The 21682-nt window shown below is 35.7% G+C and overlaps 1 protein-coding gene across 3 annotated transcripts in view; it reads right to left on the reverse strand.

Moving 5' to 3' along the window:
- Positions 1-3132: 3132 nt before the first annotated feature.
- The window catches only part of FZD6 (frizzled class receptor 6), a 68415-nt gene continuing 49865 nt past the window's right edge, over positions 3133-21682 (reverse strand). For all 3 annotated transcript variants that reach the window (XM_072603329.1, XM_072603328.1, XM_072603330.1), the window contains exons 5-7: positions 20706-20854; positions 12601-13029; positions 3133-4020 (exon numbers count right to left, since the gene is read on the reverse strand). In XM_072603329.1, coding sequence (XP_072459430.1) covers positions 3852-4020; positions 12601-13029; positions 20706-20854 — 747 coding nt within the window. In that variant the 3' untranslated portion in view covers positions 3133-3851. The remainder of the gene's footprint in view (positions 4021-12600; positions 13030-20705; positions 20855-21682) is intronic.

Here is a 21682-nt window from a genome sequence, read left to right on the forward strand (position 1 = left end):
TAGACAGTGATTCTTAAACTGTGGTCTGCAACCCCCTATGGGTTGCAAAAAAAATTTGGCAACAGTAAAACGTTTCTGAATGTGCAGTGATCAAAAACTAATTCAATTTTGAATTATGAATCTGAGGTGTTTCTGGCAGTGCTTGCCCATGCTGGATTCCACAACTTCACTGCAGCCTTGATTCTGAACACAAAGCATGAGCACTTTCTACTGCGCATATCTTCAGGCCCCGCAATACCAGCTAAACTCAAAAAGGGGTCCTAAGTGGAAAAAGTTTAAGAAGTCCTGATTTAAGATGATTTTTCTGGCAGCTGAACAGAAGAGGTACTGGAGTAGAGACATGAAACATGGAAACCAACTGCAAGATTATTTCAGTTATCCAGAAAGACAGTATTCCTGCTAAGGAACCAACATTGTGTACCTATTCTTTATGGCAGCTAGAATACAGCGTCTGATAAATCTAAATTATGAAGACAAGGATTTCACACTTTCACTTTTTTCCTCCCTTATAGCCACCGCTCTAGTTTAGACTCTCATCATGTATTGCCTGAAATATTGCAATGGTGTTGTCTTTTTTGGTCTCTGTGCTTTGAATCTTTTCTCACTCCAATCTATCCTTCACACAGCTGCCACTGATTTTTACAAAATGCATGCCTTTCCCCTTCTCAACTAATTGCAATATATGTTGTTTTGCCTCTAGAATCAAATATAAAGTTCTCTGGTACTTAAAGCCTTTCACACATATATATTATCTCATTAGATACACACACACACACACACACACACACACACACACACATACACAGAGGATGCTTCCTGTATATAATGTAAGCACTTTAGGGAAGGAACCATTTCACTTTTCTTCACATCCTCAGAGACTAGCATATAGTAGGTATTTAACAAATAACTTGTTTGTTTATTCACGGAGCCATGAATGCCTAAAAGGGCTGTCTCATGATGGAAGTAGCAATGACTAGAAATTTATGGGTTTCTCTTGGTAAGTCTCAAAACAATCTTTCCATGATCCTTCCCCCCCAAATTCATTAATTTATGTTTTCAGTTTCAATAATTACTTCCATAAATTCCATATTTTCTCCCCCTCCTTCCCCAAGATGGCATACAATCTTATAGTTTCTACACATACATTTCTACAAAACACATTTTCATATTAATCATGTTGCATAGAAGAATTAAAAAGAATGGGAGAAACCATGAGCAAAACAAAACAAAGGAGAAAACAGTCTACTTCATTCAGTGTTCTGACTGCATAGATCTTTCTCTGGATGTGGATGGCATTTTGCATCATGAGTTCTTTGGGAATGTTTCAGGTCCATGCCTTGCTGTGAGGGGTTCATGATTCTTTTGGTTTATTTTTGTTGTTTTCTTTTGAGACCTCCCATACTTTATTCTACTGTAGCTCTCTGTGTCTTGTTTCTGGGAATCCTGTTTATAATTCTTGTGATACACCCCGTTTGGTCCTCCCTCCGCCCATTTCCCAGCAACTCATTTATTCACTGACAACTTTGCCTTGTTTACTCACTTTATTAGATGCAATTCAGAGATACTATAGATTTTATATACTTGCATATACACACAAATGTGTGTATCAGTGTAAGGCTTTCCTGAAAAATTATGATTTAAGTGTTGTAGACATCTTGTCCCCAAGGACACATCAGAAAATCTAATTTAAATCTTGGTCTGAAGTTTACAGAGGTTCATATAGCATCTAACTCCAGGAAACCATATTGCTCTCAAGTCAGATCTGTTCATATAATCAATCAATATGTCAACAAACATTTATAATAAATACCTATTACGTGCCAGGCACTGTGCTAGACATGGGGGATACAAAAAAAAATGCAACAATCCCTATAAGCACAGAATACTCTGGAAAAAAACTGGCTTAAATAAACAACATTTTATTATAGAAAAGATTATACAAATAGTTGAAAAAGTATATAAAGTTATATGTAGCTAAAAGTGTATATAAAGCTCGCATTTATAAATGTAAAACATTAATATTTACAATATTTTAATGAAGTATACAGGATATTTTCTTTATACTTCAACTGTGTATTCAAAATAAACAGGAAAAATCAAAAGCATCAGGGAATCTTATTTAAGGCAATAAATTACTAAACATTTTATTTGGCATGAAATAAAATGATGTGAAGAAATACCTTTAAATTTCAAAGTATGCTGAACATTTTTTTCTTTACCATAATTACATTTCTTATTTTAGTGACACTAATATTACTGATACATAATATTGAATGTTCAGCAAAATCCTAAAGCACCTGAGTAGATTCTTTACAATTTATTTGAAGAAGAATCATGTGAAACAAAATATTTTGACTGTTTTAAATGTGCCACTTAAAATACACCTATTACTAATAAGAGATACAATTAAGAAATTCTATGAAATTCTGATACCTGTATAGGCAGAACATCTTGATTTACATCACACACTTTACTGTCCAGTTTTTATAAAAATTATCATACAAACTTCCCCTTAGTAGTGAAAATAATATTTTCCTTTGAGGAGTAAAAATCAAGTACTGTGACAACTGCGAAACTCTTAATTACATTTTCAGGAAACCACAAAACATTTTTTGTTGAAGAGGAACACAATCTCACATAGCTTGATTAAAGAAAGTAACATCACAGAATCCTTCAGAATATTGTCTTACTGGGCTAAAAAAAGTAGAAGAATTCATTGCAGAAATGTCATGAACAGCACAATGCCATATTAGTTACACTTAAAGAAAGCACCTTAAATTCAGCTGCACCAAAGATCTGTTTAATTTTAAAAATCAATAGGCACTTCATATCAGCAGGAATTTCTAATATTTTAGGAAAACAAAATTATTTACAAATTTTAGATTTTAAAAGCGGTTGGCAAAAACACTTAAATTGTCATTTTAAGAACATTTAGATAGCGGATCATCATTCTGATAGGCAGAATGGCATAGGAGACAGGCAGATTTGGGGCCAGGAAGACCTGGATTCAAGTCCTGCCTTTGATACTAGTGGCCAAGGGGCAAGTCATTTAACTTCTCAAGTGGCCCTGATAATTCTCTAAGACCAGAAGTTTCAAAGTGGGGACTCAGAGGCATTGATAAAAAGGTTTCCTATACCTACGAAGTCACAAGCACACTTTTAATGGGTCAATTGTTTTATACTACCCTGAACAAATGAGTATTAATAGTCACTAACATTTATATAGTGCTTCATGGTTTGCAAAGAGCTTTACACGTATCATGTCATTTGATCCTCACAACAATGTTGTAACACAGGTGCTATTATTGTCTCCATTCCACTCCCTATTTTCTCTAAAACTCAGTGTAAAAACTATCAATGACAGTGTTAAAATGAGATAATGGCACAGCAGCACAGTACAAATTAAAATAGTTTTTACAAATCTTTATATACTTACTTTTAAAATAAAGAAAACAAGGAGGAAGAGTTAGATTAAAACTATTTCAGTAAAATAAAATTTTGACAATATCACAAAAGTGATATGGTCAGCCTATAATAAGATAAGTTTTAAGAGATAATGTTCATCACCTTAAGAGAAGGTTTCTCCTCTCCACTATCTCCATGTTTGTCCTATTGTTAATCCTGTGCAATTCGGTTCGTTGGGTTTCTTGCTTTCATTAACCTCCTCATGAATGACATAGCATTCTTGAAATCTCTTCTCCACTGTAACAGCAGGCAACGTGACTCTATGTGCAAAATGAGAGGTGCATACAAAGTTGTTTATAAGGCTTAGTGCATTGGTCTTTTCCAGTGTAACAGGAATCCCCTTCTAGGTTAGCAGTTAAGTGAAACTGTGTGGAGATTTTCCTTTTTCAAGAATCTGAATTATTTCCAGAACTCTGTTCTTTGCCAACGTCCAAAGCAGAGTGGATGAGCAGTGATGTAGAGCCTTTAGGACTACCTGGTTGTGAAGTGCTGGGTATCTGTAGATCACTACTCTGCAGTAGTTGAGTTTCAGTAAAATTGGCTTTTGGAGTTGCCCTAAAGAAAAAAGTAAAATTAACTTTCATCTTAAATCAAACACGTTGAAAAATATACTTGCACAAAATTATATTGGATTTGACCCTGAAGTAAGAATGGTAAAATTATTGATTAGAAACAGTACATACCTCTCTGCCTTTAGGCTATACTGCTGGAAATACTTATATCATTGCTGACTTGTGATAAATAGATTTTTCCTCTCTATTAATGCTATTTTTTAATGGAGAATAAAGGATGGCATCTTACGGAAGTTAACTTAGCAACGGGAGAATAGGCAGAAGTCTGTATCATCTATACATGACCTTACTAAAATAGAAATATATAGTTATAGAAGGTTAAAACTGTATCTAAAAAAGACAGTTTTTCTGCATAAAACAAATATTAGTTGCATACTGTATACAGACAACAAATGGGGTTGTTAGTGTTATACAAAAGGATATGCTTTCTCAGTTCCAAAGAAGCTGCATCTGAGATAATAAGATACAACCAGACTTTCTGCAGTAACTTTTAGCTCAATACAAGACACAAATAAAAACTGACAGGTTTTCAAACAATCATGTAGTGATGCTTTCAGTTGTTTTGGCTGGTGGAGCTATGAGGTAAAAAAGTCTACTAGAATCCTATTAGTTACTGCAGCGGATAAAACGCTTGGACTCAGAGTCAAGAAGACCCGAGTTCAAATCTATCCTTATGCACTTACTAGCCACGTGACCCTGGTCAAGTAAATTAATTTGTCTGCCTCAGATTCCTCATTTGAAAAATGGAGATAACAGCACCTACTTCTTAGCATTGCTAAGATAAAGTTAGTTATTTGTAAAAAGCTTTGCAGACCTCAAAGTGCTATATAAATGCTATTGTAAAGTGTTACATAAATGCCAATGCTGCTGTTGTGAGGATAGAAGCAAAATGTGAAATGAATGCAGTGCTTTGTGAATTATCACCTCTAAACTTCAGGTAATAACTGCAAGGTCCCAGATCCATACAAAGCAAGTTACAACACTTTATAATTTATGTCCACTATGAGTTATCTGGAGTCCTATCATTATTTAGCCCCAAATAGCCAGGAAATAAATTTAAAATTTTATGAAGAATATTTGAAATTGTAAAGTTATGAGCACCATATACAAATGCTTTCCTAAAAGCACAGCACTTTTTTTAAAAATTGATTTAAGTGGATAAGGATGCAAATTCACATAATCAGCATTAGCATGAACTATCAGTCTCTTTAGATAATTTGAACAGCCATTACCAATGGCCCAATTAGCTAGGAAAAAGCTAATTTTAGAGAAATTAGCTACTAGTCACAGACATATGTGACTAATTTTACTCAGATGTCAAAAGTAAATTCTAAAGAGAGAGAAACAGTATATTAGAATGCTTTCCTGTCACTTGACAATATTATTTAAAGGGAATAGAGAGTGAAGGGAAACGTCACCATTCCATCTTGATGTTTCCTAAATGAGCACAGAACTCTGCTGGATTCAGTGAGAAGAGGCCGTGGTGTAAGATGCCTCAGGAGAGAAGCAGCTGAACAGAAATGATCAAAACTCTAAGTCGCCTTATGGCGTTATTTTTATCATTTCATTGAATGCCTATTGAGATAAATACCATTCAAATGGTGTTACAGAAACTCCCTTCTAAAAAATTTCTACTCTAGCTCCACTGGTTTCTTCTTCACCCTCTGATTCTGCTGCATGGTATCTGCTGAGAAATCCCTTACAGGTAGATTTTGTAGAACAAGCTGTTTTCTGGTAGCTTCAAACCTCCCATAACTCTGTCTCTAGGTCTGTACAGCTTTCACTTCACATGGGATAGGGTCTCCTTTCTGAGTCAAAATCCTCAGTTTACTATCCACAACCCAACCCTTACCTGTGGCTGCATCTCTAAGCTCTGGTTCTTTTCTATCTACACTCCTTCCTCACAGTGATTTCATTAGCTCCCAAGGGTTTCAATTATAATCTCTATGCAGATCACTCCTCCATCTACATACCCAGTCTGTGTCTTTCTCCTGCACTCCCGTCCCACATATCTGACATTTTAAATTAGAGTCACTAGTCTTCCCCTCAGATTCATTCCTCTTGCTCACTTTTCAAGGTACTTGTTTCTCTTAAGGCATCACTATCCTTCTAGTTATCCAGGTTCAAAACTCAAGGGGTCAACCTTAATTCCTCACCTTTCCTCAACCTCAGTATCTCATCACCTGCCTAGTCTTCACAATTCTATTTCTCCAACACCTCTCAAATACGGCCCCTTCTCTCGACTCACACAGTCACAATGCTAGGTCAAGTCTGTACCTTGTCACCTGTACTATTTCAACAACCTCCTTATTGGTTTCCCTGACTTTGCTAATGCATTGCTCCTAAAGCTGAAGAAGTGATATTCCTAAAGCAAAAATCTGACCATGTTATTCTCTCTCCACCTCAAAAAACTCCAGTGCCTTCCTACTGACACTTAACTGACACTAAGACAAAACACAAAGGTTTTTTTGGCAATTAAAAATTGTCACAATATGGCTTATTACACACTACTTCCCTTTATGAACTCTATGTTTTAGACAAATTGTCTACTTGGTTTTCCTCACTGTTTCACAAATAACACACAAGAGGCACTGGAGTTTTTGAACTCCAGTCTCTTAACAGGTTCACTCTTGATCTGGTCAGATAGGAAGGACAGGAAGATAGCTTCGGAGGGTTTAGTAATCTTATTTTATTCTAGTCTAGTATTCTCACAAGAGGATTGCTGATAATGGGAGCACCAACTTCTACAGCATTCCCTAATCACCCTTCTCACAGTGGGGACAACTACCCCTATATCTTGATGGGGTCAATCAAGAGAGGGACAGTTTGTGTACTCCTCTAAATCCCTTCAAGCCTCAGCGGGGGCCAGTGGAGACAGATACATGCATTCCTCTATGCATTACTCAAATTCCAAATGGGTTCTCCCATGGGTTCCTCTATGGATTCCCCACTCACTGACCAGTGCCCACTTGTTATGTAGAGCAACAGACAAAGAAGGAATCTTGCCAACATTAAGCTCACAGGCTAACTTTGGCAATGGCATCATTCTGTGTAGGTGTAGTAAATATCATATTATGTTACCCCATATCTCATGGCTCAGTCTCAGTAGGACTACCTGTCACTATGATTCTAGGAATTACTATCTAGGATCCTTGGGGCTATTCTGGGAGTTATCTAACATCTGGAAACTAGACGTTGCCATGGCTTTGAATCCTGAGAAACTGAAGTCTAAAAAGGACAACAAAATCCTCCTTATTTACACTCACATGCAACATTTCATCTTCTCTATATGTCAATGAACAAATACTTATTAAGGATATAAATATATATGAAGTAGTATGGCCAGACTGCCCCACTGCCCCCATACATTCATTCCTCAAATTCACCTCTTAAAATTCCTAGCTCCCTTTACAGCCTGGTTCAGGTACCAACATGTGGGTCTTTCTGATTTCCCCATCTGCTAGTACCCAAACCTCATAATGATATTACTTAGAGGCAGCATAGCATGGCAGACAGAAAACTGGCCAAGGGCCCAGAGAGATCAGAATTTGAGTTTTACCTCTGACATACACTAGACATATGAGTGGGCAAGTCCCTAAACCCCTCAGGGTCCTAGAAAGTTCTCTAAGACTGTAAGAGAAAAGGGTACCATGTTGAATTCGTAGGAATTTCATCTGGGAGTTGCCTATACTAATACAATAATATAGGCATTCCCTGTATACCAATCTAATTTGTATATATTCTATATTTAATCATGTGTTTTCTCTCATAATCTTCTTGAGGACAGAGAATATTTCATTTTGTCTTTGTCTCCCCAGTGCTTAGCATGGTGGGGCTGACACACAGTAGGTGTTTGGTAAATACTTTCTGTTTGATTAGTAAAGTTCTTAATTTTTCACTCTGTGGAGTTTAGAAATGAGGCAAGATAATATAAACAACAAAACTAAAGTTTGAAATTCAATTTAACCTTCTGGTTCTAAGCAAAGCCTGAGAAGGTAAGAAACTAGTTTCAGATTCTTGTGAAGACTTATACACAGTCAGACGATAATAGATTTAGAATTGGAAAAGACTTGGAGATCATTTAGTCCAACCCAGTGTAATGTAACCACAGTTCTAGGTTTTAAAATATGAGATAAATGTAATCATTATTTACTTCCTAATACCACAATACTTCTTATTCTTTTTCTATTTTGTTATTTGTACTACTTTTATCCTCTATAATTTATATCACTCAGTTCCCAAATCCAGTATCTTTTTTGTTGTTAATAGTGGTAAGTAGTGGTAAGTGTCTTTTAGCTTTTGACTAGAAATTTATTTTAAAAGTAGATATCAATAGCCCAATTCTTTGTCATAAAATCCTCAGCTTATGCAAAGTTATTTTATAATATGTTCTGGAAACCAAGGATTTTATAGTAACCAACTTTTGCCACATCCTGGAAATGATAATTTTGGAATTTTTTTTGATGAAACATTATTTTATTTCTTGATGCAAAGGAACAGCAGAAAATCCTACTTTATGAGATGGGGTGATCTATGTTCACTGTTGACCCCCCAGACGAGATAGTCCTCATAGTTCAAATGCTACGAGATTAGCAGGGAGTTACAGAATTCACAAAAGCACAGAAAGTTTATAGATTTAAAGCATAGATTTTAGATTTTGACCCAGGAGGGACTTAAAGGATCATCAGGTCTACTTTCATTATTTTACAGAAGAGGAAACTGTGGCTCATAAGTTAAATGACCAGTACCGAGTCATATATAAATAGTAAGTAGTAAAGTCAGGATATGAACCTACATCCAATGACTATAAATCCAGTGTTCTTTGCAGTCAAAATCAGCCATTCAACAAGTGTGTCAGGTACTGTGCTAAGTACTAGTAAGAAAGAAAGGTAAAAACAATATGAACTTAATCACTTCACAGTCTGATGGGGGAAACAGCATATGATGATTTGGTACACACAAGGTAATTATAGGGTAGATTGGATGTAATCTCAGAGGGGAAGCATTAGCAACTGGAGGGAACAAGAAAGGGTGCCTGCAGATAGTATTTAACCTGAGTCTTAAAGGAAGTCAGGGAAAACATGCCAGCATGGGGGACAGCAGTGCAAATGCATGAAGTTGGAAAAAGGAAATGTCACTTGCAAGGAAAAGTATATAGAACAGGGAAACTGGATTATAAGAGTTCATGAAAGTGACTAAAATGTAAGAAGCCTGGGAAGGTAGAAAATGGGTCAGATTGTGAAGAGCTCTGAATGACAAACATACTAAATTTGTCACTGAATAACATTTTCACATTAAAAAAACAAACCTGTAAACACAACTCTTTTTTTTCAGTTGTAGCAATATCTATGCCTCCACTGCCATCCCCCTTCCCCAGCATTTTGCATCATTTCCTCTTTCAGATACCTTGAGAAATTCTTTAACACCCTCGACACTGTGCTATAGTGAACATGGACCTACTCTGGGTCAAACTGTCCTCTAGCATCCCTTCTGGGATATTACCCTAATTCACACTCATAGATTAGATTACCCCAGGAGACGCTTACTCTGGCTAGGTTCATGGAACTTTGTAGCTGTAGTTCATAAGCCTGTACAGGTATGTCTTGATTCCTCATTCTTATTCACCCCAAATATCCAAATAGGTTGCCAATTTTTGTCATTTCTACCCTCACAATATCTCTCAAATACATCTCCTTCTCTCCACTCATACAGCCACCAAACTAGTTCAGGCTCATACCAATTCTCACCTACACTACTGGAACAGCCTTTTAATTGGTCTCTCTCAATTACAAACCATCGTCTCTATTCATCTCTCAAAGTGATTTTCCTAAAACGTTGGTGCAACCATGTCATTTACCATTAAGTAAACTCCCTTGGTTCCTGATTACCTCCAGGATCAAATATAAAATCCTCTGGAACATAAAGGTCTTCAAAACCTGATGGATTCCCTCTTGTAAACTTGGTTTAGGATTACCAATTTGTTATTTTCTAATTTTTAAAAGTTCATGTTCAACATTAGTGTAACTTCCTCTCTCTTTAGTTAATATAAATGTTCAGGGATGTACATTTCCTCTAAGGACTGATTGAGCTGCATTTTATCATTTGTGGTACATTATCATTGTTATTTTCATCATATTCTCCATTTAAGTCAGTCTCTTCCATTTACATTTTTCTTATTGATTATAATTTTTATCATGTTATGGTCTATCAAGAATAAATTGCCTTTTTTGTCCTTCCTCCCAGAGCCTTGTTTTTGAGGGCTCAGGACTTTCCAGATAACTCTGAACTGTCTATCAGCTGCTCTGCTTGGTTTCAGTTCCACAAACATGAATAAGTGCCTGCCCTCCTTCCCAAATCCTCTTCAGCTACCTTTTTAATATTGTGGATTATATTAGATTGTAAGCTTCTTGAGGGCAAGGACTATCTTTTCTTATTTGTCTCCCTAGTGCTTATCACAGTGCCTGGCACATAGTAGGGACTTAATAAGTGTTTATTAACTTGACTCAGATTCCTATGAGGGATGTAAGGGTGTAAACAAAAAGAGTAAAAATATGATTTTTGTCAATAGATGCAGAAAACATTGCATCAGATATTACCTGTAAGTCTGACATCCAAAACAGAGAATTGATACAACACCAAGAACCATTCCTCAAAAGGTCAAGGAATATAAAACAAACTTTTTATATAAAATGCAAACTATAAATGAATGCATTTAAACTTGTTCCAACAGCAAATGGTAAGACAAATGTGAATTAAAACAACTTAGAGATTTCGCATGATACCGTACAAATTGGCAAAGGTGGTAGACAATGGGAACTATCACTGTTGGAAGGACTGGAGAAAGACAGCCTACACTATTGGTGGAGGTATGTATGAGGTTAATTCATCATGAAATATCATAATCACTTTAGAGTGCCTTTTTCAGACTTAGACCTACCAGAGAATAGAGCAAGAAAGAAATAGGATTTCTTTTAGTTAGAGGTCAGTGATTCTCTGAATCTGTAATTTGTTATTTACCTGTAATATGTATATGCATGTATATATTTAAAAAGCATAGAAGCTATTTAAATTTTTTTTGAGTTGTGCTGATACATTTTGCTAAATAATTTTCATATTGTTCCTTTGAGTATTTTTTTATTCTTAATCAACTTTTTCTGTATTAATTATTCTGATTTTCCTATATAATGTCTTTATTAAAAACATCTCTGTCATCCAAATTCTGTAGGTTGGACATTATTTAAGGGATTAAGGTTGGGACTGATGAAGCCTTTGCTGACTGTACTCTCTTCTCTAGAACTGCCAGGGTTGGATGAAGTCTGTGTCCCTTAGAAGGTGAAGATGTCCTACAGGAGGGAGAATGCTGGTGGCCATTAGAGTTATGTTTGTTTTCCACTTTTAGCAATCCCATATTTCTGGGTTCAACCCTTCTCTCTGCAAGTTGTCCTTCTCTAGTCTTCTGGCTAGCCACTGGGTACTGGTCGTGGAAAGATTTGAAGAGGCTCTCTCAGAATTTGCTAAAAGAGGCTCTCCAAAAAGCCTTTGCTTTTCACTCTTTTATCTGTTACTCCTACTGGCTACTTCTTCCTGTGTTATATTAAACCCCTTAAACCAACACATTTAGTTTCCTCTTTTTAAAAATTTTCTTCATCAGGCTGTACACTTCTCCATATTCTCATCCTTTTATTCCTTTTGAGTGTAGGGTCTGCCCTGATTCATGAGTTTCAAACTTCCCTGGGAGCAAAGGGAGTTAACTCTGAAATTTAGTACCTAACACTGCAGGAGCTATGAGGGACACCAGGTCAAGCTATAGGTGTTAGAAAGGGATGAAAACTCAGGGGTGAAACAAACTAGTGTGCCAGGACCTCTACCTGCCTTGGGTATGGGGACCTATCTCCTTATTCCCAAGAGTAAGCTAAGGGATTAAGCTGATATCTAAAATTATGGTAGCTATAAGGACAACAGGGCCATCCAGGGTCTATCTGTAGGAGATGGAGAAATCCAGGGGGCAGAAACACAGTAGGAACACCAGGAATCACAGGCTACTGGGGAGGTATTTTAATGTTTTTTGGTTTTTTTTTGTGAGAACTGTGAAAGGTTCTTCCAATTTTCCTCTTCATGTTATTTCTAAGATGTTTTCATTTGGGGGTGGGGTTCGGGTTCTTTATTTTTATTATTTGTTATGATGTCGGGGAGAGAAGTGCCTCTCATTACTTCATCTTCCTAGAACTACTGGAACTGGTTTTCCAAATACTCAATTCAATCTCCTTTTAGTGATTCTTTAATTTTTGATTCTGCTTATTTCATTCTACATCAATTTGTACCAATCTTTCCTTGTTTCTCTGAATTCCTAGCTTCTTATGTTGCAAAACATTTTATTACATTCATATACCACATTTTTCACCCATTTATATTTCTTCTGGTAATCTTTCCTTTTTCTTTGTAAAGTCTATGTTTTGTTTTTCTGAAGCCTTGCTCTGTCAACCAGAGTGGTAGTAATCTTTCCTATTTTACCGAAGGGCCTGATAGTGACTTTAAAAAAAAAAAAAGAAAAAGAAAATCTTACCTTCCTTCACTCCGCATGCTTCCAGATATGCTGTTCTTATCATTTGAATTTCCTGTCTTGCATCTTCTTTCTATCTGCTCCACAGACTGTTTAGAACTAGAATCTGCAGGAGATGCATGCTCTCCCACATCATTTTCTCTTGCTTTCTGAATGGAGGATCCATCTGCTCCCATGTCTCTCACAGATGTCTCTGGGGATGTTTTGATTTCCGTCAAAGTCTCTTGCCCTAAGTAATCATGGTTAGCAATTGCTACTGCAGATGTTCCATGATTTGCTGTAGCTCCTGTACTGGTTCCCATGGATTTGGAAATTACTTTCAGTTTATGTGAACTTGATTTATAGTGCTTCTTTTTATGTTTAACTTTAGAATTATGTTTTAAGAAAAATTCACAGGATTCTTGCAACACTCTTCTACTCTCACTGATGGGACTAAAAAAAAAAACCCAGGAGAAATATTAATTTGGTAAATAAACACTAAACACTATTATAAAAGTAAAAAATATAGCATATATCTTTTATAAAGAAATGCTATGCATTCAAAGTCAAAATGCCTAAAGTATCCAGGCAATAGTACAAATAATCCACAAAATCCAAGATTGCAAATATAGTTGGTACATTCTGAGTGAGTACGTTAAAGATTAACAAAGCAAAATCCTAATTATGTGTGAGTTGTTACCTTTGTCTATACTCTGGAGGGCCTAGAAAATTAAGCCGGTGAAGGCAGTAAGACGAGAATGATAAATTGTAAATTGGCCAAAAAACCCCACAATCTGTTTATCTTTATTAAAAATCAAATAAGCAAACCAACAGCATTTAATCTTCATAATGGGCATTTAGAAAAGTCAAAAAAGATTATGGAATGAAAGAGCTATATTAGTGGTCTCTGTTTGCAAAGTTAGGAAAAAGTATAATAAATCAAGATCTCATTAATTTCAATTCCATTAACTTGGAATTTCCAAGAATCACAGAACTGAAAGAGACCTCAGATGTCATTTGTCTAATACGCCACTGAACAATATTATCAACAAGATGGCAACCAACCTCTGCTTTAACACCTCTAATTAGTTATGGAGAACTCAGCTTACTCATTTTACTTTTAGATACTTAAAATATTGGAAAGTTTTCCCCTTATGTTGAGTTAAAACTTTTTACTCATTACACCTAATTTTATTCTCTGGGGCTAAGACATCTACTATTTTCCCCACATGACAAACCCTCATATACTTGAAATCTCCATGCTAATTTTTACTAGTTCTTTCATGCCATTTTCATATGGCATGGCTTCTAGTATTCTCCAATCTTGGTTATCCTCCTTTGGTCATATTCCTGCTTGTTAATATATCTTTAAAACTATGACACCCAGAACTGAATAGGATACTACCTATTTTAACAGTTTGCTTACAATTCCAAGTAAGCTCCCCTGTTCAAGAAACTTCTCTATTTAGGATTCCTACAAATATTGGGCTAAATAAATACTCCCATCTACCATGTAATTTAGGAAAGCTTTGCTATATCTAATAAGATACAAAGGCAAAATTCCAGTTTGAGAGCTATCACCTGCTTGCTTCTACCCTGTAAAAGAAATATCTGTAAAGCTTTTGCTTGCCTGACAATATTCCTAACATTATCCTGAAATGCCTTGTGCTACATAAGATAAAAAGTTTTGTCATGGCCATAGAGGTTTAGGCTGTATGCCAAAGGACCATTTGACAAGCAAGGCACTGACAAATCAAAAAGTGAAAATGCTCTTAAGAGAACATCCAGAAGTGGAAAATAAGCAATAGCATCTCATCTATCCAATAATTAAAGAACTGGAACATCCAAAACGGAGATCAAGAAGTGAGATCATAGATAAGACTTTATAAGAGAGTATAAAATAACTAATGGACAACTCAAACTTGTCTTTGTTCATGGATGAAGAGTCATTCACTATTGAATAATCATACTCAAGGGCCAAAGGCAGTCATGGATATATATATCCTTGTGGAACAAAAAGTACAAGTAAGTATGTGCATGGAGTCATCTCTGTGCTAAGGGGAACACAGTGTTTATTACTGAGTGGATCTTGAAGATGGCTGGGACTGATAATTGTATTTGCCTTGGAAGATCTTGACACTACAGTTGGTAATCATATAGGTGCTATGACCTAGCCCTAGCCACCTCAAAATAACAAGGGCAAAGTAAAAAGTGGGAAAATCACTTGCCTCATACTTAACACAGCTTAAGATCATATTACTTTTTTTGACTACCCTATCACACACTAGACTTATATTCAATTTTCTGGTCACTAATCTTGGTTCTTTTTCACGGGACCTGTTTTCTAGCTGTAACTTCCCCATATTTATACAGTTAAATTTCTGTTACCAAAGTCTGAAATGGAGATATATGTAAAGTCTAATACTTGGGTTCAGAGGCCAACTTCATATATTTAATACGAGGGAGAGAAGAAACTGAGTCATCTGAAAAAGACCTGAGGTTTTCAGCAGATAGGAAGCTCAACGTGCTAACAGTGTAACACAACCACCAAAAGAAAGGTAACATGATTCAAAGGCTACATTAAGAAAACAGTAAATATAGACTTGATGTAAGACAAAATGCTTAAAGTTAGAATTAACAATGCCAGACAATTAGAAAATCTGAGAGAGGCAGCATGTTGTCCTTAGGTAAATAGGACCTGGGTTCAAGTCCTGTTTCCAACAAATGTTAACTGTACACTCAACAAATCGCAATTTTTCAGTAACCTACATAACTTTCAAAGATTATAATTTGTAGAATAGTTGATGACCTATAATGATAGAAGAAGTCTCATTGGGTGCTTCACAATGAAATCACTGGTGGGGATCATAAATGCTCACTGATTGGCTGATACAGGATTAAAGATCTCAAGTTAGAAGGTTACCTATTTCAATCCCTTGACATTGTACAGAGGAAGAAACTAAGTCTCAGAAAGTTTAAGTGAATTGTCCCTATCAAAACAAAATACAGCTCTAAAATTGAAATGGGCTACTTTAGGAGGTAGGGGAGTTCCTCTCATTGGAAATGTACAAGCAAAGGCTGGAGTGACCATAACTAGGGGTACTGCAGTCAGTTCTAGAAATGACAATGAATGACACTGACAAACTGGATAAGTATCCAGAGATGGGCAGCTGAGAAAGTGTAGTTGAATATGTGTATAGACACAATGGAAAAAAAGTTGGGTTGAATGGGAAAAGGACAGGAGGCTGGATTGCTTTTGGGAAAATGTATAAAGTCTCCTCTTGCTGAAACAAAGATTCTCCTGGAAATCAAGCAATATTATAGTTTTCAGAGAATTAAAGATGTGGTTATACAAAAGAAAATGGAGCCAAATATGGTGAGTATGAACATGCTGTGATATGTTATCAAAAAGTAGCATAAAACATACCAGAAAGATGAATGACTAGAAAAGGAGGCAGGAGCAGCAATGGAAAAAGAGCCAAGGACAACTAACTAACTGATGGCCAATGGATGTACTACACTGATATTTCCACAATGACAAGAGTTTAATATAATGTCCCAAACACGAGGAAAGAACCCCTTTCCCTCACAAGAGGTGGGAAAATATAGACAAGAGTCAGAGAAGGTGCGATAGTGTGGATAGTTTTGGACCTACATATCTGAAAGCAGTACCAACATTTATGAAATCATACTGATATCAATTTTATAACATTTAAGAAACTGTAGGTACCAAAGAAAATACAAAAGAATAAGAACCTTCCCCCCCAGAGCCCGAGTTATGTACTAAAGGGTAGGAAATATAAAAGTGACACAAATAATTTGGTCCTACTAATTATTATGTGGGTACCCTTCAATGGTTTCTATGGGCCTTAGCTTCCTCATCTAAAAATTAAGATTAGAATCCTTAATATCAACCAAAACAGGATCACCACAATGTCACACCAGTACTTCAGCACCTGATTGTTGTGTAAGGATGTGGAACTGTGAGTCAAAAAGATTAGATCTGGAAGAGTGGGTGGGCCTGACATAGAGAAGACATCTCTGTTGGTGATGATAATTTAAAAGGCACTAAAGAAACAGGGAAAGATTTCAAAAGAATGGCAAAGAACACTGACAACATTAAACCAAAAATGTGACAAGATCTCAACTACTGCTCCACATGCTTAATTTCTCCTTTGCATACCATTATGAGAACAATATGTGCCTGTTTGAAGGGTATCCGATGAAAATAGGAAAGAAAAAGGCAGGCTTTCAAAAATGGTTTTCTATAATAGGCTACTACACCTTTACAGGCACGCAAGGGACTGAGAAATACAGGCAACACAAGCTTCTGTTGGGTTTGATTTAAAAAATAACACTGGATTCAATGGAGCTGTCTCGAATGCTGTCTTCAAAAATGGTGTGTGCCATACATACATTCGGAACACACAAAAAGATTGTGTAAAATTTGATAACATAAACTGTAAGAGATAACTATAAAAATCCTAAATATTAACATTAAGTGAAGCATAAATTAGGGAGATATCTCACCAAAGACAAATACATCAGTGTGATGAAGGGAGGATGTCCTTACAAAAGGGATGGTAAGATTCTCTAGCTCAGCACGTCTTAAACTGTGGGTTGTGAACTCATATGGGGTAGTGAAAAATTTGGCAGCAAAAAGGTTTCTGAACATGCAACAATCAACAATTAATTATAACTCAAATACATAACAAATCCAAGGTTTTTCTGGCAGCACTTGCCTGTGCTGCATCCTGTAACTTCACTTCAGCCTTGGTTCTGAACACAAAGCATGCGCACTTTGCACTGTGCATGCAATGTCAACGAATGCTGCCAAAATGCAGTAAGAGGTGGTGAATGGAAAAAGTTTATGAAGCTGTACTCTAGTGGATAGCCTTGGAGATGCCATTATGCTAATTCTACCAAGACCCAGAACACTACAGGGCCTCTCCAATGAAAAGAGGAAGTCAAAATGCACATATTGCCCTGGTGATGGCATAACCAGATAAAAAAAGATTGCAGATTTAGAATTGGAAATTAAAGACATAAGATCACAGATTTAGAACTGAAACTAGTCCAACCTCCTATGAACCTACCCCTTTTTATAGAGGAGTGAAGTTCAAACCAATCCAGTATCTTTTCTAAGAAAACCCCAATGGGGTCATGAAGGGTTGGACATGACTGAAATGACTGAACACAAAAAAAGTGATGTCTAGAGAGTTGCCTTAGGTCACAGAGATAACAAGGGGGAAATCTAGATTTGAATCCATATTCTCTAACTCCAAGTTTAGCATTTTTTCCAATGTACCATACTACAGAGAGGGTCAGATCACATTGGGAATACTGTGCAGAGTTTTGAGTCAACTTATTCCCTGCTGCATATACCCACCTTTTTAACAGCAATATACTACAACTGGTGATAGGATATGTCTGCAAAAAAAAGAAAATGGAACACTACAGTCATAGAAGAATCATAACTGTAGGTGATTCAAATGGCAATGGGAAGCACGGTGGGTGTTGGCTCCAGTTATATTGCCAATGACAACTTGTATGCAGAAGTGACATAATGCTCATCACATAATACATATATGACTAGCAAAGGAGAGGAAGTGGTCATGTAACAGGAGTAAGTGAAAACAGATGGGACAACCTGAATACTGGAATGGTAGCCACAATGTGGTAAAAGAAGTAGAAGAACACTTCCAGTCAGTTAGGTAGAGTTCTTAAGGAGTATTTATAGAAAAAAAAAGCAGACAAGAAATACATAGGATGAGGTGTGGATAGAATGCATCCTCCTCCAGTGACAGGAGTATTCACCTCAGAGAGACTGAAAAAGTGAAGTAAAAGCTAGTTGTATTCTGAATTCAAACAATAAATATTTGAGTACCGTTATATGGAAGTTATGATGCTATTATAGTATTTTAGCTATATTAACATATTTTCATAATCTACTGACATACTGGCAGCATGATTATGAGAAAGTCACTTAACTGCAGTCTCCTCTAAGTTACAGATGAACTGGTGACCTGCATGGGTGGAAGGAATTTCCACACTGGGAGTCAAATAAATATAATCATAAGTCTAAAAATTTCTCCTAAAGTAACATTTCATTGCAAAATCACCTACTCAACTTCAGTAGTAAACTGTAGCATACATGGCTAGCAAACACTATATTTAACTCAGAAAATTACAAAGCTCTAGCTTACAAAGCTCTAGCTTAGCATTTATATATGTGTTAATCTCCAAACTGCATTTTTCTTTTTACTGTTTCCCTCAGCAAAATGGTGACATTATAAATTATTCTTTTAAAAGAAAACATGACTTACAAATATAGTCAAATGAATTATGCATTCACAAATGAGACAGCTCAAGCAAAATTCCACATGGCAAAAGTTGAAATTAAGAAATCATGGCTTATCCTTTTCTTATTTAGCATTTTCTCCCTAATATTCTATACCTGCTTGATACTATGAAGGATACTAATTCTGAAAACATAATTCCCATTAATTGACCATAATATAGATTAGAGGGGTCAAACTACTGTCTAGCAAACTTACTGAATACTTATTTGAACCAGATTAAAATGTAATTGGGAATTTTGTAACAAAATAAAAATATAATATAGATAATGTTAATTTGCTGTTATTTCAGTCAATATGCCATCCTGCAATCCATTTCTACTTGAGTTTGACAACTCAGATGGTTTCTTCTGCTTAAGTTTTTATCTGTCCTTCAAACTGGCAAAAGCAATTTTAGATTCCTTAAAAATGTTCAACTTATTAATCCAATCAAAGCATTTGTTAAGCCAAACTACTGCTTGAAAAAAGCAATCAATAAAATTTAATATACCAAACATGGTACCTTTATGTTGAAACCAAATAAATGTTCTTTTTACGGGGTGGCAATGGGTCTAGACGTGTCATTTCAATAATGTGGACCACCAATGGCAACTCCTTTGTAACTTACTGTTTTAGTGGGCAAAGAACTTGTCCAAGGTCACACATCTTAGATCTGGCCTCCTAATTACAACACTGGTCCTTCTAGCCTCTATGCTATACTATGCTACACCATGTTAAACTGTGTAATTTTGAAATATTAAAAAGTAATGAACAAAAATAAGTTATGCACATATTTCTATTTTCTCCAAAATTTTAAGTTTCTAAATTGTTAGCATTTTTTAAATATATTTTCTTTTTGAAAATTTTCAATGAGATTTTCTTTCATCTCAAAAACTCAGAACTTGATTGATTTTACAAAAGCATATGAAAAAAGCTAGTTCATATTTTTAGATTACTGCAAAAGTAGCTTATTCCAAATAACCAATAAGTAGTGAATATTTATGTGTTTTACATAGAAACTATAAAAATAAGATAAACCAAAAGAAAAAGCACTGTGAAAACACACGCAGCAGGTCTTGAAAAAGAGGGCTATATAATTTAGTAAGGAGAAGGCTTAACAAAGTAATAAGAACTTAATTAAGAGGACATGATTAATATGTTTTTTTGACTCTGAGGATGCTACTGATACCCTAAGAAAAAGGGATATTTGGCAAAACACATTTAACCAGAATTCTCATGGAGACAGTGAACCAGTTAGAATGACATAAAGAAAATAAACACCTCATCTGAGATTTGCGACAATGTGTCACAGCCGTCACAAAACACAAGTCAAGATTTCTAAGTGACACGAACTTCCACTCCTTGACTGAGTGTCCATTACTTTCAAACAATATTTGATATAACAAAACTCCAGAACAACAAAAACTTTACAGTCCCTTGATGTTTGCTGTCATTCATTCCCCAGGCCTTCTCTGAAGGAAGCTATTTCGGATCTCACCTTCCCTTCTTGAGATTCATTCCCATCTACTCTGTATGTACCTTCTATCCGTCTGGTTATTTGTCACTTCTCTTCCCCATTAGAGTCTGAGTTCCCTGAGGGCAAGAACTGGTTTTTCTGCCTTTGTATTCTCGATATTTAGCATAGGGTGGGGCACACAGTAAGTACTTAATAAATGCTTGTTGACTAGCAGCCCGTCTACACATTTCAAAATATACAATTTACTATTTCATGTTTAGCTATTCAAATACACACATAAAAAGAAAGAATTACAGTTTTAAAATATCTCTTACTCTCTCTTGCGATTTCTGTTGAAGAAACTGGCCCATTCTGTGCAGGTCTTTTTGCTTCCTACCCAAAAGACTGCAGAGATTCCAACAATCAGTGTCATCAGGTACTTTATCATAAACAATGCCAATTCTGGACGTGCTAATGTTTTTGCCTAGTGAAGAAAATCAGAGTAATGGAATCAGTTTTACAGTACTGATTTTTAAAGGATGCAAAAGCTTTAGATATAGTTTAGCAATTTAACTAAATCATCTATAATATGAGGATAATAATAGCTCCTAGTTCCAGGGTTGGTGCAAGGATAACATAAAATAAAACTTTAAAGAATTTTGTGAATCTTAAAGGTCAAAATGCTAGTTATTATATAAAACTAAATGTTATATTCATTGTGAAAGAAAATGATATAGAGATAAACAGAATTTAAAACATAAGATTCTTTATTGAATCCATAAACACACTAACATGGAAGATGTGTCTATCAAATATGGTGCTTCAAGAGAAAAAGGTTGACATCCATTTTTAAAAAAAGCTTTATAGTATGATCTGTTTTCCATTTCCATTTTCCTCCCTATTTCTGGAAGGGAAACTTGTGGTAGCCATAATACCTAGCTCTTTAAATACCTGTTTATAATTAATTCCTAGTTTTAGATTCACTTAATGTAAATAACAATCTCAATATTTAGAGGAGGAACATGATAAATAAGAAGCACCACTGTCTTGCCTGTAAAGGTTATTTTAAAATCAGAGGTAAGAAATGTGCAAATCTTCTATATTATTCCAAGTTCAAAGTTTCATCATGACCTGTTTAAGTTTCTAGTCACTGAAAAACCAAGTAAGATCAGGAAGAAAACAGGTTAAACCATATTACAATATTCCTATTCTAAATTGTCTACTTCTAGTTTATTTCCATCTTAAGAGGTATGATTGGTCAGACTAGTTTATGGATTATGCTTTGTTTTACATAATATAACATAACATTGAC

Source organism: Notamacropus eugenii, chromosome 4, assembly GCF_028372415.1.
Source record: "Notamacropus eugenii isolate mMacEug1 chromosome 4, mMacEug1.pri_v2, whole genome shotgun sequence".
Taxonomy (NCBI): domain Eukaryota; kingdom Metazoa; phylum Chordata; class Mammalia; order Diprotodontia; family Macropodidae; genus Notamacropus; species Notamacropus eugenii.